Source organism: Rhinolophus ferrumequinum, chromosome 3 (assembly GCF_004115265.2).
Source record: "Rhinolophus ferrumequinum isolate MPI-CBG mRhiFer1 chromosome 3, mRhiFer1_v1.p, whole genome shotgun sequence".
In the NCBI taxonomy this organism is placed as follows: Eukaryota; Metazoa; Chordata; class Mammalia; order Chiroptera; family Rhinolophidae; genus Rhinolophus; species Rhinolophus ferrumequinum.
The window spans coordinates 92,472,754-92,499,219 of record NC_046286.1 but is presented as its reverse complement, the minus strand read 5'-3'; the positions used below and the strand labels follow the sequence as shown (position 1 = coordinate 92,499,219).

Below are 26,466 nucleotides of genomic sequence, written 5' to 3'. Positions count from 1 at the left end.
CAAGGTAATTTTGACTCAATTATCCAGGTAGTCTGGGTGAAAAACAGTTGTCTAGCCTGAATTTTCAGGCAGTTCAAAATCTATGTGAAAAAGCATTATCGCAGAAAACCTTACAGATCCATACCAAAGTCTGAAATTTCTGCTGTGCTTGTAGTTTTTTTCCTCAGGAAACTTTCCCTGAGGTAACTACAAAAACACCAGACTGGTCTGATACTATTGCTTTCCATGGTTGAATGAATAAAACTGGATATGGAGAAATGGTTCCGTCTAGCTCTAATGAGAGGAAAGAGGAGAACAGAGCAAGGTGCCTCGTTGATGAATAAATGAAATAACTAAATCAGCTATTGAATAGCCAGAAGCTCACAGGCTAGCACTCTGCATCACTCAGAGTGTCTAAATTTCAAGGTAAGAATGACTTATTTAATAGAAAAAAAAGGATTAAGGGGGAATTCATTTTGGTATGATACCATACACTTCAGAATTTCAGAAAATTTAGGTGCAAAAGAAGGTGTGGGGAGAGAGGCTAGACTTTCATTCTCATAGTCTGCTCACTGGCAAGTATCTTGCTGTGTGTTAAGAATGCAAGGAAGATTAGAAATAAAATATCAACAAAGAATATTAGGCTCCAATGCCAATTCTTCTCTGCATAACTTCATTACTTTGAAACAAGCCAACCATACGCCGGTCAGTAACGATCAGGGTATTCTTAAGAGCAGCTTAATTATCTCTATGCCTTATAATTCAAAATATAGAACTCATTTTTAAAAATATATGAAAGCCCTCTTAACAAGTCCCAATTTAGTTGTTTTTCTCTGATTGTGTATTTTGGGACTTTCTTTCTATGCCCCCAGTTTGCATTTATACCTAAAAAATTTTCCTTAAATAAAGCTATTCCCTTAAAAAAGAGAAACGTGATTTTTAACTTCCCGTGTTCTGAGTATCACATCATCTTGTAATGTTTGAAAGCCCAATTTGTCATTCTATCCCTGCCTTTGGAGGCCTTGTGTGCGGGGAGAGAAGAGGGGTGAGGTGGATCCCACAGTTAGCACGAGCTTTTGAAAGGAGCAAAGCTGATCAGGTCAGCCTCTGCTTTTTCCTGCTTACAACTCTTTGCTGCCTTTCCATTCCAGTTGTGCCCACCCTCTAGCTCCCATTTTGGGAATTCCTCTCGGTCCCTCGGTTGTCTGGCTTTTGTCCATGCTGGTCCCTGTGCCACCGATGTCCCTCCCTTTCAATCTGTCTAAAGCCAACCCACCCCTCACATCCCAGCAGCAATGGCTCCTGCTTGCAATGCCTTCCAGACTTCTTCTCGCGGGGAAGGAGTTCTACCTCCCTCTCAAGGAAACACTGTGACTCTTTCTCTTCAAGTTCATCACATTTGGTTGCCACTTCTTCCTCAATGGAAGAAGATCTTACAGCTCCCGGAAGTTGAGGGGAACATTTACCGTTCACGGCAGAAGCCCCCGTTCTAGGGCCGTATACAGAAGACAAAGGGTCTTCAATAAACATGCATTTAATTGAACAAAATGGAATGGAGGGAGGAGAGACTGGAGAGCAGGGCCCTGTCATCAAGGTATTAGCTATAGACACCTGGAGACTACCTAGAAGCATGAGCCAAACTGTAGGTCTACAGAAATGCCTTTGCTTTCTTTCCATAGTGGCTGTACCAATGATGTATTATAGAATTGTACACTTGAAACCTATATAATTTTATTAACCAGTGTCACCCCAATAAATTTAATTAAAAACCTAAGAAAACAAAAGAAATGTCTTTAAAAGGCCACCTTGAATACATAGAATATCCTTCTTCCCAAGAACTTGGAAAATTTTCCTTTATGTGTTTAGGACATCCCTACAAGGCAGGCTGGGCTGGAATTATTCCTATTTTATAGATGAAAAAACAGACATTCTCCCCTTCCCCAAGGTTAAATTGCTTGCCCAGAATCATGGTCCGTGGGAGGGTCTGACATCTAGAGGTCCTGATAGCCAGGCCAACACTGTTTTCTGCAGACGTGGTGTCTTCTAAAGGTGTTTACCTTTTTTTTTCTTTCAGAATTAAATTAATCAAGATTAAACTGTTGAACATGTATTTGACAGCGGGAGGCCCTGATAAAATATGGTCATTCATGCCTTTCCCAGCTCTGTTGATCCAATTAAGATATCAGCTTTGGCTTGTCATTAAAGTTTTACACTGTCCTGAGTTAATTATCAAAATCTGTTGCATTGCAATTTGTTTGGGTTGTAAAGATCTGACCTTGAAGCAAGAAGACTTAAATGAATGAGGTTGGAGGACATATGGGGGTGATGCAGAAGGAAGCTCCTGAGAAGTGTAAGGGTCAGAGGGGCCATGCTTGACTCTCTCCAAGTCACACAACACAATGCCTGAAATAGCTAACAAGTCCTCATTATCTAATTAGGTTGAATTGCATGTTCTTGGCCTACCGGAAGTGAGAGGCACGGCACATACCCCAGACAATCGGGTAACAAGCACTTTATAAAAAGCTCTCAGCCATGGCCCTGAGCCACTGAGAAGAATTTGTAGGTGGTCCTCTTCACCTATGCCCCTCCCAAGGGAACTCTGGTTATCTGGCAGGCAGGGGAACCTTCAGGGGAGGCTTCCTTTCAAAGATAAAGCAGCAACTCCTCTTTGCTGCTTACTTACTTACTTTGCTGAAACCATTCGCTTTATACTTAATTTGCACAGGGTCTGCTGCACAGCAGGGAAATCCTTTGAAGGCTCAAACCTTCTTCCACCCCTAGGTTTGTTGGCAGGGCAGCGGTGCCTGCCCCGTGCAAACTCAGGAGCTGGGACCTCTCAGAGTCTCCTGGGTGCCTGGCCTTTGGGGATCATCAGGTCAGCACCAGTGAGGAAAACAGTCTGCTGCTCCTCTACGGGCCTGGGAGGTCCTATTGTCCCGTGGGTATAACAGTGAGGGAGCCCTAGGGTCCCGGGCTGGTAGGGATCTGACCTTGGACCCCGTGCTATGTCAGCAATATCACTGCGAGCTCAGACCTGGGCCAACCTGAGGAGAGGAGTCTGAGAACTTGCAGTTTCCAGCAAAATCGTGACAAGGGAACCAATACAAATGAATCCTTGGAAAGGAGAATGCCCAGAACCTGCATTTAGCACCTTCACAGATCGAGGGTGTGAAAACCTAAATTTCAAGTTTGGCGTTATTATCAGAAGACTCCCGCAGCTGAAGGAAAAGCAGATTTCTAAAATACCCAGAAGCAACCAACATGCAAGGCTTAGAATATTCAGATGGAGTATTAAAAAGGTAGGCAGCGAGGCTGGTACTGGTGTTTTGGATCCTATAAAATACGTATTACTCCACCACGAAGTTATTTCCAGAGTCCTGTGTGGGTTCAAATTGTACAAAAATGTGCAATGAAATAATTTCTGTTAAATACCCATCTCTTACCTCCCACTTCATTTCTTTCAATACAAAACCTGATTTATTTATTTTTTTCCCCCAAGAACTATCAGGTCAAATGGCTTCTCATTAAAAATAATTTCAACTTTTCACAAGATTTAAGATTAGGAGTCTGGAAAGAAATGAAGTTTCTATCCAAATATTTCAAATTTTGCTCCCTCCACAGCCAAAATAACAGGATTAAAAATGTCTTTACAAGGGCAATTACGCTACCTTGAGAATGAAGGTATATTTAAAAGTAATTGTTCATTAGAAGGAGTCTGAGTACTAAAACGAAATGAAAGAACCATTAAACTGGAAAATATCTTACCTTGAGAAGTTGAGGAAATGAACATGTCGAGTAAATAAATAGGGCTGTTCGGCAGTACTTATATTTTTAATCAGTTCCATCTATTAAAAAAAGTACAGAATTAGCATATATAGGATCTAATTTTCCAAGCTATATCAAGCTAAAGGTTATTTCCCCACCTCCTTTTATCTTCCCTTATTACCTCTTGGACTAGAGCCAAACAGCTGTGTTTTGTGCAACATTTATGAACTTTACATAAGGCGTCTTCCTGAATAAAACAGTGCTATCCAGATTTATAGTCTTGTATTTAATTTAGTTGACCGCTACCATGAAAACAATGTGACAGATTAATTAATTTTAACTGGAGAAGTCAGTGTGTTACTGTACTGAACTAAACTAAGAAAATCCCTTTAATTCCGCCCCCCCCATTAAAGTCAAATCAAGACAAGAGGTTAATCATCATTTTATATTTCTATAATGATATTACTGGGATTTACAGAAATATTTGGAACTGGTTCACAGAATTTAAAAGTGGGAGTAAAATGAGGCAATATCTCATTATTTTTTTCTTTGATTATAAAAATTTACAAAGCAAATATTTCCTAGGAAACACATACTCCCCACCCCCAAACATCTTGGTTTTTGGTGGGTGGTCATCTGGATTATTTATTTGCAGTTATCAGCAAGGCAAAAAAGTAGTTTATATTCATATAAACTAACATTTATGGTTTCTGGAACATGTCATGATACAGAAAACATTTAGTAAAATCTGTTAGAAATTCCAAGCATTCTTATGATTCCCTGACTTTCTGAATTCCACTTTCCTTAGTTTTTCTGATTGGCCTCATCAAAACTGACACACTGGAATTTTTAAGAAGCGCATCGAAAATTGCTACGCTGGAGCTACGTACATCAGAAGAACAGCATATTTTATGAAATAGTTCAAGTTGAAAACTGGAAACAAAAATGGTCATTGACGTGTTAACCACAGTAGCACAACAATAAAATGAGAGTCTGGAACTCAAGCAGGACAAAAAACCTGGCTGCCTTGGTTCCCTCGTGTCTAGCTCCGGGTGACACACACACAAATGCTCAATAAGTATTTGGTAAATGAATTAACTCCAGCTAGTACATGTTTTATAGATGTCACACTAGGGTGTCAATGCCTAATCCTTTTATTAGATATTCATACTCACAATGATTGTTTGGAGAAATGAAATTGAATTTTAAAAGGAAATGGCTTACAGTTTCATAAACCTGTCTGTCTGTCAGTGGCAGGCACTGGGGTGCACAACTGTCTGCCTAAGCTGGAGCATAAAAAGAAATTGAATTCTGTCCTTTTAGCTACTGTTTATCCTCTACATTTCTCTTACCCCAAGTCCTCATGCCCCAGCGCTTGTTTTTGGTAATAAAACTTCCTGTTTGGTCACACTGTAAATTTTGATTTTCGATGAAACTATCAATACAATTCCTGATTTGGGAGCACGACCACAGGGGTCTGAGGATGTGTGCTTAGAAACATAGCTCTTTACCATGTTGTAACGTAAATATCATTTACGGCCTCAATCTCCAGAATATTTTTATTCAGATAGTTCTCTGCACACATAGGAGTAATATGAGAAAGCCCTCTAGTATTGTACAAGAAGACTGGAAAAACAGGTCAGAAGAAAAACCATTTCTTTCATACATTCAACATTATATTACATTCTCTAAACACATGTCAACGTGTTAAATTTCATGGAAGAACAGTAGTGGTTAGATTCTGAGAACAGTGTCATAACAGTCATAAAGCTGTCTATTTCACAAGGAAAAATTGATTAGCAGTGACAAGGCATAACTCTGTGTAGACATATCTTTAAACACAGAATAAAGGTACTAATGCTCATGTTTATTGTCTTAGTACAGTGAAGTCAGAGAGTTTATTTCAGCTCTCATATATTTTGTCACTGCACACCAAATTGTAATGGCACTTAAGAAGTACCACAGCGTAGGTTTAAGGCATGATGTTCGAGATGTCATTTGATGGTCTTCACAAATGCTAAGACTTTTCCTATTTGTAGGGAGAAGCAATGGTCTCCTGAACCCCTGATGTCTAGCACCCAAGTTACCATCCTGGTCCTCCCATTGTTGCCAGCGGCATGCCTTTTCTCTTGCCTGGGTCTTATCTGCATGGGTGGCATAATGGGTGGCAATGCACTACCTAAAATCATCACAGAGGCTACCCCCACTTCTTTTCCTTGGCTCATGCAGACCCACTGCGGGCCTTTGTTCTGATTCCACTGCATTCATTCATTCATTCATTCACTCATTCATCGTTCGTCCATTCATCAGCATTTATTGAGCTCTTACTAAACCCTGGAGAGCAAAACAAGAATAAGGTTAGTGGGAAGACACATAAGGACAAGACAGTGGAATGTATCCCTGTGGTGTCCGCAAATCTACCATGGCCAAAACCACACGCTTGGTCCTCACCCATCTTTGTTCCTTATTCAGCTTACTCCATCTCTGGAGAGTCTGTTTCTGGTTAACGATACTCTTCATATTCTCATATTTGATCTGGGTCTTTCCTGGACCTCCACATTTAGTCTCTTACTAAGTCACGTTCATTCTCCCTTTACTATCTCCCTCACCTGGCTCTCAAGACCACACGTCCTGTAGCCAGCCAAACTACACCCCTCCTTGTGCCTCCCTCAGATCATGTCCAGACTCAAGCTTCCTCTTCTGGAATGTTCTTCCTCTTCTCTTTCCATGTCCAAATCCTAACCGTTCTTTATATCTAGCTAAAATGTCTACCTCCTCAAAGTAGCCTTTCTGGATCTCTCCCTTCATTCAACATCCATTGATTTCCAACTCTGTGTCAAGCAATATACTTCTTGGAGCTGTGGCTATAAAGGTAAAAATTTTGGTTCTTGCTCTCAGGAAGCTCAGAATCTTGTGGGGAAGGTGGACTAGCAGGCAGGTACCATCACGTGATGACCACCATGAGGTAGAAGGCACAGAGGTGAAGCACCCACCCCTGCCTGCAGATAGAGAGGTAATGTTTTCCCCAGGAGGCATTTCTGAGCGGTTTGAAAGGACCTATAGGAGTTAGCAAGTGAAGAAAGGGACCCACGGTATTGTAGACAGAGTGAACAGCAAGATGCAAAGGACAAAACACGAAATGACACGGATATGAAAACTGCCAGGAGTTCTATGGACCAGAGGTTGGGCATGAGATCAGGAAGGCAGTTGGTAAGACCAGAGAGGAAGGTAAGAGCCTGGTAACTGAGGGCTCTGCCAGTCACATAAAGGATTCTGAAATTTATCCTCTGCGAAATCCACAGCCAGAGAGGATTTTTTTCCCCCTGATCTGAGGTCAGAGTGGAGAACATGAAGAACGGTTAAGGTTTAGAGACAGGTGACCTACCTAGGAAGACAGTGCACTAACCCCAACAGGAAATGATGATGTCATGAACTAAGAGAGGACTTCTCAGTGTGGTCCCCAGACCGGCAGCATCAGCATCAACTGGAACCTTGTCAGAAAATGCAAATCCTCAGGCCCCACCCCAGCCCAGCCCTACAGAATTAGAAGAAACTCTGGAGGTTGGCCCATCAAGCTGCGTTTTAACAGGCTCTCCAGGAGATTTTAAGGTATAAACGTTTGAGAGCCACAGAACGAAGGCAAAGGAAGTGAAGACAGATGGAGAAGTCTTGGGACGTTAATGAGGAAGAAACTGCTGGGCATTGTGTCCAGCTGGCGGCAGAAGGGAAGGAGAGAGAGTGGCCAGGACAGCGTCCTTCTCAGAGCCCCAGCTTGGATCTGAACACATGGTGGTACCCATTTGTGGAGATGGGGACTACAGATATGGCTGCAGAAGAGAGGGGAAATGGGTCTGGTTTTGAACATCTTTGAATAGAAATGACGTTTCCTCCTTTGACTTCCCACAGCACTTTGAGGATTTTCCAGGATATTATTTTCTGTTACATTACAGTTGAGTTTGTGTGCTAGCTTCAGACCAGATTGGTAGCTCCTTGACAGCTGTGGCCAGGCTTGATTTATCCCCTCAGAAAACCAAGCCAAGGTATCTGTGCAGATCATATACCCCAATAATTGTTTATATAATGAAGATACCCCCGTTAGAAAAATAAATTGGGAATCAAGAATTGTATTGTTCACTGAAGACTGAATTATCAATCAGGCAATGAGTTCTCCCTTTCTGGGGCAGACCTGTACATTCATTACCCTGGTGTCACGTGGAGCTAACAGTTTTACTATTACAACATCTAGGATATAACAACACCAAACAAACTACCATTTTCTGAGTGGTCCCAAGGCTATGCACTGTACCTAGAAGCTCTTGATACACAGGCTGTCAAATGACTCCATGAGTTAGGTATGATTATGCACATTTACAGGTTAAAAAAACGGAGGCACAGAAAGGCTACATGGATGGTTTAAGTGCTCACTGCTAAAAAAAACATGGAGCCAGGATTCCAACCCAAGTCTGTCTGACACCAAAAATCCTGTTCTTTATCACCGAGCTGCAATTTCCTCACCATTCCCACTGTTATTTGATCTATACATAAAATGGGAGGAAGGGGTTGACTAGCCAAATAATAAGAGAATTAAAGGTTTATGGGGATATAAATTTTCTACCTTTCACATGATGTACTGAAAACTCAAAAGAAAGTTTAATGTGGGAAAGCATTAAAAATAATAAAAAATAAAAGCATTAAAATGTTAGAGACAATATATATTTTTTTCAGTTCTAGGTGGGGAAACAGCATATATTGTAACAAGAACAGGAATGAATTTAAAATGCTGACAAAAAATAAAGATAACTATGAGTATGTCATGGAATGTATCTAAAGAAGTTAAATCACACTGCATCTGAAGATGAGATAGAATTGAGGTTTTTTAAAAAAAGGCAAGAGTCAAACAGTTTATAATGCAGAGGATATGCCAGGAAGTAATTTCTAATCTTTTGCTTTCAACCTAACTGGCTGGGAAGGCAGAGCAGAAAACCTATACCTGCAGTTATGCAAACACAGCTAGTTCGTAGAAGGCTTTGCTCCTGAATTCTTTAGGAAGTGTTTGCTAGCAGTCATAGTAATGATCCCACTCTGGTCTGAATTCTTGTGTCATTGGGAACAACTAGATTGAGATGTGCTATAATTTTGCAAAACATCTTAAATGAAAGACATGTTGTTTTTGTTAACACATCACAGCCCAATAAGAAGTAGCTCAGAAGAGAACTCTGTGTCCTTTGAACCTCAGAGGCTGGGAGGATGGCTTCAAGGCTCAGGTTACCTACATGGGGTAGCCCTCCTTCATAGGGAAGTCCTTCTAGCAGGAGGCCTGATAGTCTTCCCACCTTCAGGACTTGTACAGTCAGAGCAACACGTGCCTGCAATGAGGAAGAAGTCCGCCAGGGGGCGTAATGACATGAACTAGGCAAACATGGCTGGGTCTGAATAGTAGAGAAAAGCAACTTCGCAGTTACAATTGAAAGTAGAGAAGAAAATATATTTTAATATTTCTGGCCTTTTTGCTTTTTCCTCTTTTTTGCCTTTTCTTTCCACCTAGTTTCCATTAGATGACTCAGCTTTTGTCTACAGGACTCCAAGATAAGACCTCGTTTGCAGGGCTGGGTAAATACATCTTGTGGCCTGGAGACGGACTTGGTTAAATTTTTAGTTTGATTCCAAGGTTGGGTCAGAACAACTCTGATGCCTGTGGACACTGTCCCTCCTATTCTAAAGTCAGGAAACTCTGAGTGTCATTCTAAGGAAACTTTTCCAAAAGATCTCAAGCAAAGGTAAGGTTCCTGGGACAAATGTGCAGGCTCCTGAGGACACACCACTCAATAAAACTTCAGGGGACACATGATGTCTCCAGAAGTTTGAGGGAGTCTCAGGCGAAAGAGGAATTTTTCTTGCTTCGTGGAAGATTTGTTTTAATACAAGGAAAACTTTCTAATAATTAGAACCTTTCAGGCAATGATTCTTCACTAGAATTGTGTGTGGGGATCCCTTGGACAGCTTTCCCCCCCAAAGATACAAATACCTAGGCTCTACCATTAAGAGTCTAGCTCAGTATTTTGTAGTAGGACCTAGAAATGTGTTGTGAAAAGCTCTCATGAAGATTTTGATGCCCGTCATGGTTAAGATTCTGCCCCCCTCCTCTTTTTTTAACAGTTCACCACTGCCCACTGAATACCATTCTAATTCCTCAGCCTTGTATTCAGAGTTCTCCAGGATTTGACACAAGTTCACCTTCAAGCCTTATTCTCCCACATTCTTCATGAATACTTGTTCCTTCCTATAAAATGGGGTGATAATACTTTCCTAATAATGTTGATTAAAGGATTAGAAATAAGATGCACATGTGTGCTGTCTGGTGCTCAATATGTAGCATTAATAGTAGGTCCCCAGTGAATAGTCATCAAAATGAAGAAACAATGGAGAGACCTGCTTCAAAATGAATGAGTGAACCTTTTCCTTTGAACTGAGGCCAGCTGACCCTGCCTTAGGAAAGCCTAGGAGGAATTCCTGTGCCTTCTATCTAGATCTTTTCCAAATCCAACACAGTTTCCTTAGGTGAGTTTTCTTTGTTAGCGACAGCCAGACTTGGAACTTGCAGAATTGGGGAGAGCAATAGAAAAGGGAAGTTTAAAATTTTGTAAAAGAATTCTGGTTTTGACCAAGAGGCTATGGCCATGTAGAGTACATGGGCATAGGGTCTCTCTCTCCACCTCCTTGGCATACTTTTCAAGATTTTGATAATCTGAGTAGCCGTTGAAAAGAGTCACACAGCAGATGTGATGGCCAGCATTTCCTAAACTGAATTGGAGTTCTCAGGGATGCACAGGAGAGCTACAAACACTTATAAAGAGTTCCCTGGCCAACGAAGACTGGGGAACACTAGGTGAAAGCCAAGTAAACAGATTTTTAATTTTGTTTCTAATTGAAAGAATTTGCAGTCTTTAAAATGTGAATAATTGTGAGTCTCCTAGAAGGGGACAAAGGGCCAACATTTCCCAAATTTATTTAATTATGATTTTTTTTTTCACTGTCTTAGGGGACTAGGAATCTCAGAAACATGCTTAGGGCAAAGCTGATGCAATAGTTTTGACAGGGATTCTCAACTCTGTCTGCACTGTAGAATCTCCTGTGGCATTTTATTATTTAAAAAAAAAAAGTTTTTTGGACTGTACCCTCGAAACTTCAGGAGAAGAACCATTGCAACTACAGTGTTAAAAGGCTCTGCTGGAGATCCTGCTGTGCAGCCAGAACAGACAACCACGGCATCAGAAGAATGGCTCTGGGATTCAGAAGGGCCTAAGTTCAAGTCCAGGTGTCACAGATAGTCATTCTATTCTATTTTATTTGGACAGTGACAATCTGGTTGTCTTAGTTTTCTCATCCATGAAATAGGGAATCATACCCACTCTCTGGTATGGTTTTAGGTCCAAGAGAGTTAAGTGAAATAATAAAATGAAACAATTACCATGTTTCCCTGAAAATAAGACCTACCTGGACAGTCAGCTCTAATGCATCTTTTGGAGCAAAAATTAATATAAGACCCAGTCTTATTTTATAATAAGACCAGGTCTATAATAATATGATATAATATAATATAATATAATACCAGGTCTTATATTAATTTTTGCTCCAAAAGACCTGTTAGAACTGATTGTCTGGCTAGGTCTTATTTTCGGGGAAACAGGGTAGCATGGAGTAGATACTGTTTCCAATTTGTGATTCTCAGTAGCTTCAATATAAATAAAAGATAGTAAAAATATCTGCTTTCTCAATCTTTTAAACCCCTGTCCCAACAATTTTGCCCTTCTCTAACAAGCATGAAATAATTTTGAATTCTATGTCTGTCATATGCCTGTGACACTTTGACCTTTATTGACCTGATAGTAGTGCCCTGAAATGTAGCATTAGACCGTTAACAAGGATGGTTATGAATCCTTTGGAAATCACACCCCATGTTTTCTGGAAAATCATTCTGTATCTTTCAAATTATATGCAGTCTCCACTTTCCAAGAGATTAACAAAGCTAGCCCAAGAAATTTAAATTTGGTTTTAGAGTATAAATGAAATGACGTCATCACAGGTTTGCATTACATGCCCTGCAAAGGTCCAGCATTTGGCCTGCAGCAGCTGTCCATGTTTTTCTGTTGAGGCAGAGTTTTCTAAAATATAAACTTCAAACATATTTCTATTTCTATAAGGGCAGATGTAATGGGATTTTTATAGGCATTCTAACATTTGGTGTCTTCATGTTCCCTTTCCTTTTTAATAATCCCTTCAGTGACTTATTCTGTTAAATAGAATTTTTAAATTTAGGAGGGAGGGAGGGAGAGAGGGGGGAAAGAGTGAGAGGGAGGGAGAGAGACGACAACTACCCTCCAGTGTACCATGTACCATGCTTCCCCGAAAATAAGACCTACCCCGAAAATAAGCCCCAGTTAAGATCGTCAGCCAGATGAATGCATTCAGTATGATATGACGATGTTCCAGAAGGAGAAGACATGACTCTATTTGAATAAATGTGGATTGTTGTACATGAAAAAATAAGACATCCCCTGAAAATATGCCCTAATGAGTCTTTTGGAGCAAAAATTAATATAAGACCCGGTCTCATTTTCGGGGAAATACGGTATATGTGAATTTGACTCTGGCCAGAGAGGAGCCATTGTATATGAATGAAATGGTGTAGAATGGTATAGATAATTCAAGTCTTATAAGTGGATACTATTCCAAAGTTCATTTGTAAGTCAAGTCAGTAGTTTGGAACTCAGAACACATTTTCTCATAAAATAAATGTTCTACATGGTGGCTAGAAACCTGAGCCAGCCCACAGGAGCCTGTTTAACTCATACTGCACCTGAAGTAGAATTGTTATTAACTCTAGAGAACAATGTTTCCATGGGAACACATTTTCAGAGTTCTATGGTTTAATGCTGAGAACTACTGACTTTAAAATTTTAACTCGTCTCCTAAATCACTTTCCTCCTTTCCTTTAATAAATTACCAAGAAGAGGAGCTATTCATACCACAAATTATTTCTTGAATATATTAGGTTAAAATAATATTTTTTTCTCCACTTGTTTTATGCACTTTGAAACTTTAGTAAAATGATACATATAATAAGAAAAAGAGTTTCTTTAAACATTCTTGAACTACTTCAAACTTGGTTTCTTGTCATGACGTTTCCTGGTTCTTTCTGCAAGTCACAGCCCAGTGAGCTAGCTGCAGAGGCAACTGTCACTGTCACTGTTGTTTGTGATTACGTCAAAATTGTTTGTTTGTTTTTTCTACCGTATCTTTCCCTTGAGTTTTTAAAATTTGCCGTATAATTTAATAAGAATCTGGAATAACTAAGTAATGAAATATATTCTAGGTTACGCTGACCACAGGAATCAGAAATGTTTCAACTACAATATACACAGATTATGCTAGAAGTAGTATAAATATATCACAGAATCACAGGGCTGGAAAGAACCTTAAAGGATTGTCTAGTCTACTCCCTGGCTTCCAGACAAGCCAATCATTCCAAACAGATGAGAGCTAACCTGTATTTTTGGGGACAAAGATGACTTTGTCTTTAACCCTTAGTCGATTTAACAGTTTACACGCCGTAAATTATTGTTAAATTATTGTTAACTTTTAATCTAAACTCTTCCCTTTCTCATGATTGTTCCTCATAGGAAACAAAGGAGGTTTATTTGTGCGAAAGCCCACAGTACACTTAAATATTATATTTTATGTTTTCTCTCTTCCCTGGCATTCCTGAATATCTCAGTGTCTAATATTTTCGTTACCTTGTGCCCTTGGGGTTGTTTGTACTTTTTTAGTCCTAAAATTGAGCCAGTGTGTTTGATGAGGCTCCTGAGAACGGAGCATGGTTTCCACACATAGGAATAGTTAAGTATAATCTGATAAGCAGGCCTGAAGACTCAAAGGGAAACCAAATTTAATAATTATAACAAAATTGCAATAGCATGGGCTATTTATTTATAGTCAGTCTTTCTGGTAGTGAAAAGGGCATAACCAGCCTAATCATACTAGCCCTTCAATCAGGTGTGGAAGTCAGGGAACCTCTCACTATTAAGTTACTTGTGAAATGTGATATCCTTAAAGGTTACCAAACATAAGCTCTTCTATTGAGAGCCTACCCCGCAACCTACCAGGGTAATCTCAGAATGTATTTCATCCATTGCTAGTGACTATTTAGACTTGATACTCGGAGACTCTTCAGTGGAAGTTTCCAAAGGAATGGGCATTTTGATCTCTACCGTGTGGAAGGCACTAAAATACTGGGTTACAGCAAAGTACCCTTGGCCATGTTATTGTCTTAAAACAGCCCCACTGCCCCCCCTGGTAGAAGAGAAAGAAAGGTTAATGGAAATTCCCTTTGTGTGTGAGGGTTTGAATGCCTCAAAAGTAAGGGTGATGCCACAAAGAAGTGGACACGGACATGGGTGAAAATTCCCATAATTAGGGCCTCACTCTGATAGTAAACCATGTGCCTTGTTTATTTCTCAACCTTACGTACTCATTGGGTGGTGTAGTTGTTAATTTTATATGTCAGCTTGACTGGCCAAGGGGTGTGCAGATTCACAGTCATCTCTGGGTGTGTCTGTGAGGGTGTTTCCGGATGAGACGAGCGTTTGAATCGATGGACTCAGTAAAGCAGATTGCCCTCCCTGTGTCTGGGGGCATCGTTCAATCTCTTGAAGGTCTGAATAGAACAAAATGCAGAGAAAGAAGGAATTTGCCCTTTTTTCCTGCCTCGCTGCTTAAGCTGGGGCATCTCATCTTACGTTACTTGGACTGGGGTTTACATCATTGGCTCCGCTGGTTCGCAGGCCTTTGGACTCAGTTACACCAGTGGCTTTCCCAGGTCTCCAGCTTGCAGACGGCAGATCATGGGGAATCTCAGCCTCCCAATGTCTCATAATAAATCTCCTTTTATATCTGTTGATCGATTAATCAATTGGTAGGTATCTCCATCCTACTCATTCTGTTCTCTGGACAACCCTGACTTATACTGGTGGCTACTCATCCATCTAAGTATCCACAGGACAGAAGCAACTTTATGAGACCAAGCTGACAAACTTGACCCTGTAAAATGACCTTGAGAGCACTAGGCCTAACTTTTCTACATTAGCAAAGCCCCTCAGTGGAGACTGTTGACCCTAATTTTGTATAAGCTTACAAAGTAGAATCTGTCTGCATAGCTTCCTGGCAGAGTATTGCACCCCTACTGTACCACCAGCATGTCCATTTATATGGCTCAAACTGTATTACGGCAGAATTTATCCTGTGAAGTGGGGTAATTCTTTTGCTACCATTGAATATGCCAAATGCTGCATTGGAAGTTCAAGGTCCCTTGAGCTTTCCATTATAGGAAGATCTTGCCCTCCACCAACCTGTCAGATTCCCGGCCCAAGAGGTTTTTCTGTCAGATTCCCGGGCAAGAGGGTTTTCTCTTTATCATAACCACAAAGACTTAGGATAATGTGAGAAAACGCAGAGGAAGAAATATTAAAAATAAGTTTTCTTATTTTTTGCTGTCAGGATGTCAGCATTATTTATAGCTCAGTGGTGTAACTATTTGAGATGTATGCATTGCTAATTTTAGCTAAATAGAGAGTATGCTGTCCTTCACTGGTCTTAATAATCCCTTCACGTTAACTTCCTGGTTTAAAGACTTCCATCAAAAGAACTAACTTAAATTTCCTCCCACACTCTGGCAAAAATACAGTAGGAAATTGCAACTCTGGTATTCATTTGTTAGGGGTTTGAAGGATGTCCTATAAGGTACCCACTAATTACACAAATGAACTGAAGCAAAGTACAATTTAACCATGGTCAAAGACAACTTACTTGTTCATTTTTAGTAAGTCTGGTTTTGTTGTGAATGTCTGACGTGACCAAATTAAATCCGTGCTTCTCCGACAAGATTCTCAGAAGCAAGACCACAGTACGACTCCCACACTTGCCTACTCTGTTATATACCACCTGGCTCGGGAAAGGTAGCACCTGGGAAAGAACGAGAGAGCACGTATGAGACTTTGGGTTAAAATACTTAGGATTCTTCCCTCAATTTCAGAACAATAAATACACAATCAACCTAAATGAGGAGGATCCAGCGAAGTTAATGAGAGAACGGAAGGGATGAACTCATATTTATCTTCATAGTGTAACTTAAGAGAAATGCTGGGTTTGTTACCTTGCTCTCCGCACTGATACTTAAAACTGGTAAAATTTCATGCCATCTATAAAATTGATCATGGAACTTTTTTGTACCTTAGTAATAAAATATATAAATATGTGCCTTAATGATAATATTCTTTTGTAAGTTATATTATACTTTATACCTGTAGAGTGCTGAAGGAAAAAGAGTAATTTTAAAAGTTGAGACATAATTTATATACAATAAGATTCATCCTTTAAAGTGTACAATTTGGTGGTTTATTCTATTCATAAAGTTGTGAACCATCACCACTAATTCTAGAACATTTTCATCACCCCGAAAGAAACTGTGTACCTATTAGCAATCACTTTTCATTTCCCTCACTACTTTGGACCCTTGAAACCATTTATCTACTTTCTGCTTTTATGGTTTTGCCTATATCATTCTAGACATCTCCTATAAAAGGAATCATAAAATATGTGACTTTTTGTGTCTGGCTTCTTTCACTTAACATAATGTTTTCAAGGTTCATCAATGTTTAGTATGAATCAATATTTCACTCCTTTATATGGCTGAATAATATTACATTGTATGGATATGTCACATTTTGTTTATATATTTCTCAGTTGATGGACATTTCAATTGTTTTTACTTTTTGGCTACTAGGAATAATGATGCTACAAATATTTGTGTATAAGTTTTTGTGTGAACATCCATTTTCAATTCACCTTGAGTATATCCTAGGAGTGAAATTGCTGAATTATATGGTTTAATTTTTTGAAGAACTGCGAAACTGTTTTTAATACAGCTGTACCATTTTATATTTCCATTAGCAATGTATGAGAGTTCCAATTTCTCCTTGACAACACTTTTTCTGTTCTTAGTCATGGCCGTCCTAATGGGTGTGAAGTGATATCTCATCATGATTTTGATGTGTATTTCCCTGATGACTAATGGTGTTGAGTATATTTCATGTGCTTATTGGCCATTTGTATATTTACTTTAGAGAAATGTCTACTCAAATCCTTTTTCCCATTTTAAAATTTGGCTGTTTTTGTTGAGTTTTAAGAAGTCTATATTTATTCTGGATTTGCTAATATGTGATCTGCAAATATTTTTCTCATTCTATGAATCGTCTTTTCACTATTTTGATAGTGTCCTTTGAGGTATGAAAGGTTTTGAATTTTGATGGAGTCTAGTTTATCTAATTTTTCTTTGGTTTGCTTGTGCTTTTGGTGCCATATATAAGAAACCGTCACTTAATCCAAGGTCACAAAGATACACACTTATGATTTCTCATAAGAGTTTTATAGTTTTAGTGCTAACATTTAGGTCTTTGATTCATTTGAGTTAATTTTGTGTATGGTGTGAGCTAGTGATTTAATTTCATTCTTTTGCATGTGAATATCCATTTTTCTCAGCACCATTTATTGAAAAGACTATTCTTTCTCTTTTTAGCTGTTTGGTACCCTCAGTGAAAATCCACTAACCATGCATGTATGGGTTTATGTCTGTACTCTCAATTCTACATATTGCATTGATTTATAGGTTCATCTTTACATCAGTACCACAGAGGTTTGATTACTATTGCTTTGTCATAAGTTTTGAATCTGGAAGATTCAACTTTAGTCTTCTTTTTCGAGATTATTTTGGCTATTCTGGATCCCTTGCATTTCCATATGAATTTTGGGATCAACTAATTAATTTCTGCAAAAAAGACAGTTGATATACATATTTTTTAAGACAGTTGATATTTTGAAAGGGATTGTGTTGAATCTGTAGATCAACCTGGGCACTACTGCCATCTTAATAATATTAAATCTTCCAATCCATGAACATCGAATGTCTTTCTACTTACTTAGTTCTCTTTTAATTTGTTTCATTGATATTTTGCAGTTTTCGGTATACAAGTCTTACATTCCTTTTATTCTTTTGATACTATTATAAATGGAGTTGTCATCTTAATTTCATTTTGGATTGAGTGGTCATTAGATTGAGAAATATAATTGATTTTTCTATATTGATCTCGTATCCTGCAATCTTGTTGAACTCATTTATTAGCACTAATAATTTTTTTGGGGGGTTGTGCATTTTTCAGGATTTTCTATATACATGATTTTGTCATCTGCAAACAGAAAAAGTTTTATTTTTTTTCTTTTCCAATATGGATGCTTTTTTATTTTTTTCTTTTCTAATTGCTCCATTATAATGATCTTGATCGACTAAGGAGCCACTATGAAAAGCATCTGATTAAATATTTATAACCCCAGTTAAGATATTATTTCCATTTTGATCTCTCAGCCTTGAGCAAGAACTGACAAAAGGAATCTTTTTGATCATCAAAAGATTCCTTCATTCAGCACATATTAATAACAGATGGCTATAAAAAGGCCCAAAGCTAAAGAATATAGTATAATATAAACATAAATATACCCCAAACTTGCCTATGGTATATAATTTGAAATTTTGTCCTGTAATTTTAAGTTTAGTTATTTTTCCTGAACTATTTTGTATGCAGAGTAGCATTTCATAAATTTGAAGCTTAAAGGCTAATTGTCATTAAAGTAAAACACAATATCTATATCACTCACTTAGAAACCAGTCATGTACCATTTTGATTTAATTCTTTCAGGTTCTTTTTGTTTGTTTGTTTGTTTTTTTTAATGAGCAAAACCTTGTTTCTTTAGGGCCAGTATGTTCTATTAGGTGTCCTCACGGTGCCTGGAACATGCCTTGTACATATAGCCTCAATAGACATTGATTGGTTCTTGGCAGTTTGAGGTATTTAACATACTGTTTACCTATATTAATGCAATGATTCTGCTGAAATGTGAAACCAGGAGAATCTTCAAATACAGCTGATCCTTCTGACTGAGTGCTAATAAAAGCCATCAAGGTAAAATGATCGTCATAATAGGTCATTTTACTTATGGTTCCATCAGTGAGGACTCAAAAAAATCTGTTCTCTGGCAATGATTGCATAAGTTCAGATAATCAGATAAATCATTCCGTCCTTAGTTATGAGATCATGACCCAAGGAGGTAGAACTGGACTTGATGATTAATATACTGATACTAGCAGTGTTTGTAAGTCGGACTTTCCATAATAACCAGAATGGACTATGGTTGTGACAGAACTGCCAACAAAAACACAAATTTTAATTTCTTTGGAGAAATAAACTGCTCTAGAATTGGGGTGAATGCATTTTTTCCTGTCTTCTAGTGCAACACAGAACAGCACAGGAGAATTTGTTAGGACTGAATTGATGACCTAGAAGATGTGAGTTACCACATATTAAATAGTTTATTCCAAGGGTGCAGGTATATCTTAGAAGATTTAAATGAAGACTTGAGGCACTTATTTAGAAACCACAGGTGAAAACACTTATTTTTCTCCTGAATTTCTTGGGTAATCAATACAATAGCAAGCTTCGCATCTATTTACTCCTTTTTGTTAATAGTTAAAGATGTTATTTAATTTTAGGTTATTGGTTAGATTTTAAAAATATGTTCATTATAATTCTTTCACGAGTCCTGTGGGAAGCACCAAATAATGATTATGAATACTTGTTATGTGCAAACAACCTTACATAAAAACAAAAATCCCACATCATTCCTGCAGTTCTATCTACAATAATATGTGAAAAGAAAGGAGAGTTTAACATCCCCCCTGTGACTCCATTTTTACCATTTCTTTAAACACTGACATACAGCTGCAGAATATGAACATAGAGCTTCTGGAATCAGTCTTGTGGCTTTTGAAGATACAGAGTACACCATCACAAACATAAACGGCTCTCAAATTTATGGTGGGGCTTTAAAATCACTTTCCGAAAGAATCTGATGGAATACCCTAGAAATTGGCAAATTTAGGGAGGCCAAATCAATGTGTTGATGTTGATAAAGTGTTAAAATTAACAACAGCAACAAGTTGATTCATCTCTGCTTTTGGTAGAACTATAGATTTGCTCCTGAAGGTGTGCTTTAAAAATTGTCATCTTTTATTTGAAGTGTACTTTCTGGAACGATGGTGGAAAAAGGGACTAATATTTATGGAGGTCTGACCCTGACCCTGTCCTAGGCTTTGTGCCATGTAAACCCTTTTAATCCTCGTTAACATTACTAAATCAATACTCTAGCTGTGCATTGCTCTAGGAATTTAAATTATAAAATAATTTAAGCATTATTAATAGCACCTAAGTGACTCCTCTGTGTGATCCTCTCGTCCCTATAGATCATAGATTCATAGAACAACAGAGTTTGAGGTCTAGAGCAATTTAGAATAATCCATCCATTCCAATCCCCTCCCCACCCCCACACCACCACCCTCCACCACCCCACCCCCACACCACCACCCTCCATCACCCCACCCCCACGCCACCACCCTCCACCACCCCACCCCCAGACTACCACCCTCCACCACCCCACCCCCAGACTACCACCCTCCATCACCCCACCCCCAGACTACCACCCTCCATCACCCCACCCGCAGACTACCATCCTCCATCACCCCACCCCCACACCACCACCCTCCATCACCCCACCCCCAGACTACCACCCTCCATCACCCCACCCCCAGACTACCACCCTCCATCACCCCACCCGCAGACTACCATCCTCCATCACCCCACCCCCACACCACCACCCTCCATCACTCCACCCCCAGACTACCACCCTCCATCACCCCACCCGCAGACTACCATCCTCCATCACCCCACCCCCACACCACCACCCTCCATCACCCCACCCCCAGACTACCACCCTCCATCACCCCACCCGCAGACTACCATCCTCCATCACCCCACCCCCACACCACCACCCTCCATCACCCCACCCCCACACCACCACCCTCCATCACCCCATCCCCAGCCCAATTTGTGTTTGACTTGGCTAGAGCTTTCTTTTACATTGTCATTTCACCCTCTCAAGTACTCTGTGAGATATACATTAGGAGTATTCTTAGATGAGTAAATTGAGGTCCAGTGGGATAATTTGGCATTTTCAAGGTCACAAAGCTAAAAAGTGAAACATAATAACTGAAGCCCAGTTCACAGTTCTCCAGAAGACACTGTATCTAATATACTATAACATCAAAGGGTGAAAATGATTTTTAGTTTGACTTCTGCACCGGAGATAGTATTTCCTTTAGTTATGTCTTGAATGTGTCCAACCTCATTAACTGCTATTTTTCAGCAGTCAGCTATCATAACCAGTATCATCGGCCATTACTATCATAACCATTACTCATCCGTTCCCCAAGTCCTGGAAGGCTCAGGTGGAATTAACAGGAGTCAATGTAGCCTCTCTTTCTCATTCCCGAGGATGTATTTTAGGAGCTCATGTAAGCCCAGATTGTTAATGCAGCTAACGGGAGAAGAAGAGTAGACGATATAGTTTTCCCTTCACGCCTTCCCCAGTCTATCATAGTCGGTCACAGTTGCCTCAGATATTGTGAAGCACTAGGAAAGGAAAAAAATCGGAAGCAGTAAGTCATAGTAAAATGTTTATGAAATCCTAAATACACTTGAAATGTCTACCAAGATAAGCAAATATCCTCCAATGATAAACTTAATGACTGTGAAGGGACTTTTAAAAACCTCCTAGATCAACCTCAAAAATCCCCATTATCTTCAATAGGTATTTGCCAACTGTCAAGCAGAAAACTACATCTCAACTTAAACCATCCTGTTATCATTTGCACACAAATAGTTACTCTTTCACTGGGTAAGAGTAAAGAAGTATACCCCAAAGCCCTCATCCTCATCTCCCTCCCCAAATGATTGTTTGTTCTTGACAACTATGGTTATATGAATATTATGTCTGTGGTTGCCATTTTAAGGGCAATTTGTAAAAGTGAAGGGAGCTCCAAAGTATTTCCCTCTATGAATTACATATTTTTTTATGTTGCCTGCCTCGTAAGTTCTACACATGCCACAAATCCCTGGGGCCTGACAGGGAACATGCCAAATAAACAGAAGTCTTTCCAAAATCCTGAGCACAACAGGAACTAGCACCAGATGACGTCCACAGTTTCAATAGCTTATTCCAGGTTCAAAATGGGGAGGGGGAAAACCATTTTCTAGATAAAAAGCAAAGTTTGTCTGGACCAAGACTTTCATAGCCTACGATTCGAGGACTCTCTGGGGACTGGTGGTGATGCAAGAATTAACATCAATCCTCCTTATAAGCCTTTGCAAAATGATATTTAATATAGTATGTTACAAGCTGTGGTTTCCTAATGTCTGTATATTTGGATTACCTATGGAACTTCAAAAACTTGAGATTTCTGGGCCCCACTCTAAGATGAACTAAAACAGAAAGTCTAGGATGAGGGTTAGGAGTCTAGCTCTAAAGAGCTCCCCTGGGGATCTGCTACCAATAGGTCCATTTCAAGGAACCACTACTGTAAAGGACCACTGGCTTTCCACGTTACGCCGCTGAGTGGTTCCATGCAGCCTCATGAGGGAGTAAGGTCGAGGAGAGGTTTGCCTAGATGATACTGGAAGGGACTCTGGATGAAAGGCACTGTCTGGTCTTCCTTGGGTTTCCTTATAGTGCTGATGGCCTCCCACCCATAGTTAAAAGTCATGATTAACCTGACAAATATGCTCACACTGTAGTAGATGTCTACTCACCTAGGATGACTAGAGAACACGTGTGCTGGTTAACTGAATGTATAGGGTAGCTGAAATGTATAACAAACACTATCAAAGCATTAGCCCCTTAGTACTAATAATATGTTACAGATGAAATGATTTTCTTCGATAAATAAAATTGCCCTTTGTGAATGTACAGCACCTGTAAATTGGGGATGGGTGGGGGGATGGGGGCGGCAGTGAATCACTACCAGGGCTTTGTGAGGCTTGAACTCAGGGACAGATCTGCTACTTGCTGTCCATAGGACTTGGAACAGCAGTTCAGATCCATTCAGTAAATCCTTATTTTCGAGTTTCCTCAGACACTGGTGCTAGGAGCCAGTCATGTCACACCTTTGAGCCTCAGCTTCCCCATCAGTAAAAGGAGAGGGCTGAATTGTAACCCAATATATGATGCTCTCTTCTGAGGCCATTACATAATTAATTTTAATCTATATTGTTATCAAAATATAACCTGGAAATGCCTTAAAAATTAAAATTAGATTTTAACATTTTTCCTTGCCAAATACATTCATTAAAGAAATAGGAAAAAAGAAAGGTCCAGTAATTTGTGCTGATGACCTAGATTTCAGCTCCATGTAAGTTCACTGTTCTGTTTTGGAACCTCTGGCACATTTCTGTACGTGTCCCACTCTTGTTTGGGCTTGTCATGTAATAAATCTACCTTTATGCTCCTATTATGTTTCTCCTCCTTTCCACAGTTTTAATCACTTCAACCTCTCTGTTTTTTATATGACCACCACCAAACACCAGAGTCTGTACAGAGCTCAGCCTTCCTGCAACACCTTCTAGAACTCAGCAGTGATTCTCTCGGCTTCTGCCCATCAAGCATTCTAGGTCTTGTGGCAGATTCATCTCTATTTTCTAAACACCATCAACTCTACAACAACCTGGGCTCATTTCCTCCATTCTAGAAGAGGAAACATATAGGACCCGATAAAGAACTCTATTTTTCCTCATTGTCATTCGTCAATTGATATCCTGTATCTTCTCATTATTCATAACCCATTTTCTCCCAGCAGCCTTGCCAAATCTGAACATTATGCTTTCTTCTGTTTGCCTGCTCCTGCTTGAAATAGGCCCATGTTTAATGTTATATACCAAAAGACAAATCTATAAATCCTTTACAAATCCATCTGTTTTATTCCTCTAATAGACTGGGTCTATCTCGCATGTGCACAGTGGATAATTAAAAGATATCTATCTGTCCATTAAACAGATAGACTGTTGGGATGAAAATACTATTAAACGTTGTTTTAGAATCAATGCTGTCATTTATCATCTGGTTTTGCTATCATATTTATCACTTATCTTTTGGTTGTCTCCTGAAACTATAAGGAAAGCCTATCAATTTTTTACACTCATATATTGAAACACTCTTACTTGTTATATTACACAAGAAAAAGTATAGGGAAGTGGAGAAAGTTCCCTGGACTGAAAGTCGTGAAACTCTGGCTTTCCTCTTGTCCAAACTAGTTGAATGACACTGAATAAGTGACCTTGAACGACTTCTCTGGGCCAGAGTTTCAAGGGTAAATTGGGGGTACTGAACTTGATGATTTCAAGGCTCCTTCCTGTTCACATTGCACGATGTTAATTAAGACACGGCCACACAAAACTTACAGATGTTTGGGGGCTATCTGACTGGCATCCTGCACGTCTAAATATTCATTCCATGCTGGTCTAGCAAATGCCCTTATATCCATCATATACGACATTATTATGCAGTTCCCAGGCATGTAATACCCTGCGTGCCGAAACAGAATCCTCGTGCAAAAAAGCAATTTTCACAAGAAGCCAGAAATGATTTTTGGACGTGATGATTAAACTATCATAGTTGAACTTTAAAGTATTCTTCAGAAGAATATGGCTCCTGGTTTGATTAAAAACTCAAATTTCAGGTGACCTTGGGTGAATGCTATTAGTTCCATGGACAGGAAGATGAATACTTTCAAACTTCAAGTTGACAAATGTGAAGAAAATGCACATTAAAAAAAAAAAAAAGAAAAAAAAAAGAAAATACACATACTAAGAAAAGGCAGATTCACTTCTAATTCTGCAACATTATTTATGTTTCTTTCTCTGGTCAGTGTACAAATGACACAAGAAGTCCATAATCTGGGTATCATATTACTACAGTACATTACAATTTCTAAAATTCAAACCTAGGGTTATGCCATAGAAAACTGAGTTCATGGAATACTCATATGTTTGACAGAAAAGAGAAATGAAGTCCACATGCCACATGTATGTAAATGAGCAGAATGGGGAGGATGCACAAGTTTTAGAGGCTAAACCATACTGAAGGAATAGTCCAAAGTATTTACACAGGACTTGGTCTTGATAGCCCTATTGCACTTGTACAGGGAACCTCCTTCCACTCTTAAGAGCCCTTTAAACCTTCTCCATGGCTTTTATGGTCAACAAGAAATAGAGAAATCCAATATGGTCTTGACACTCTTATTTAACACTCATCTTTATGTGTATATGCCTTGCATGTTTTATTGAGCTCAAAGGCACTGTAAGTAACATTGTTGTAGTACATCTGGACAAATTCCAGGCATTACTGGCACTTTCTGATATGCTATGTATTCAGTGATCCAAAACTCCTTATTAAACAAAAGTCTGAAAATGAGAGTCACCGATTTCCCCATTAGAACAGAGAATTCACGGTCTTCAAATTAGTTCTAGATCTGGAATTGTTCCATTTTTAGTATTAATCAATTCAATTGACTTTTTACATTAACTTTTGGACCAGAATATGGAATTATGCAGATGTCTTTGTCTAGATAAGCTTTCCACCAGACCCCCATATTTAGATTAACTCTTCATTCAGATCTCTAACACATTTTCTCTTAATCATACACATCTCCAAGTAAAATGCATAGATATTTTACATAGACTTTAAAGATTTGAGAGTCTGCTTAAACTTTAAAATTTTTAAGCTTTAAAATTTTTTTTAATATTTATCCTATTTTTTTAGCTATGAATTTACACTCTGAGCTCAATCTAAAAATTGACTTATTATAATGCAATAGAGGAGAAGTGTTGATTAGCGATTATAAGTTTCATAATTTACAGCAGGTATTGCTGGCCTTGGCCAATCATGCAATTTAGAACTGTCTCTTCTGGATGTTGGTAGGGAAAAAAGTCAGTCATTCTCATTATAAACTTCACAGGAGAAGACTGCCCCCACTGTAAATAGTACAAAGGCTGGGGGAATAGCCACGTTTGGTTGCCTATACTCCTCTCTCATCAAAGCACTGTATAAAGATATTAAGACCAAAGGGTTAGCTACACTGTTCATTGTGAACCACATAATCATTTTCCATTGAAAATCTCTGAATAAAATTTCAGTTTGAGTGTGAATTTGCATCAAGAAACTTATTCTTGGATTCAGATGATCATTGTTTAAATTCCTTGGCTGCGTTTAAGTTTTTTATAACATAACCCACACTTTAAAATAGTGCGGCAGGTTGATACAGTAAAGGCCCCCAACCAATCCCAGCTCCCTATATCCAGGCAGACTGTAACCTTCTCACACCTGGACCCTGGGCCTGGCCATGCGACTGGCCAATGAGACATTAGTAAGGACACTGCAAGCAGAGGTTTGAAAAGAGCTTGCACATTGGGCTGGACCTCACCTGTTTCTGGGAGTCTTTCCCCTACAATATGAACCTCTGGGAGGATAGGAGACTATGTTGAATTTGGAAAATTCTATGACTGAATTCAGCTGATAATTACTGAGCTCTTTCTGAGTGCTACTTAGTTATCAGCAATAAATTGACTGATTATTGTGATGGTATGATTGTCTGTCTCTGACTAGACTCTAAATTCCATGACTAGAGGAGCACATCTGCTTTTCCTTATTATTATATCTTCAGCACCCAACTCA

At 39.1% G+C, this 26,466-nt stretch overlaps 1 protein-coding gene across 2 annotated transcripts in view; it reads right to left on the bottom strand.

Annotated features, from left to right (window-relative positions):
• The window catches only part of UST (uronyl 2-sulfotransferase), a 263,751-nt gene that overhangs the window by 91,940 nt on the left and 145,345 nt on the right, over positions 1 to 26,466 (bottom strand). Inside the window, exons 3-4 of one of the 2 annotated variants that reach the window (XM_033102765.1) lie at positions 15,607 to 15,762; positions 3,745 to 3,824 (exon numbers count right to left, since the gene is read on the bottom strand). In XM_033102765.1, coding sequence (XP_032958656.1) covers positions 3,745 to 3,824; positions 15,607 to 15,762 — 236 coding nt within the window. The remainder of the gene's footprint in view (positions 1 to 3,744; positions 3,825 to 15,606; positions 15,763 to 26,466) is intronic. The other variant, XM_033102766.1, reaches the window with a different exon arrangement.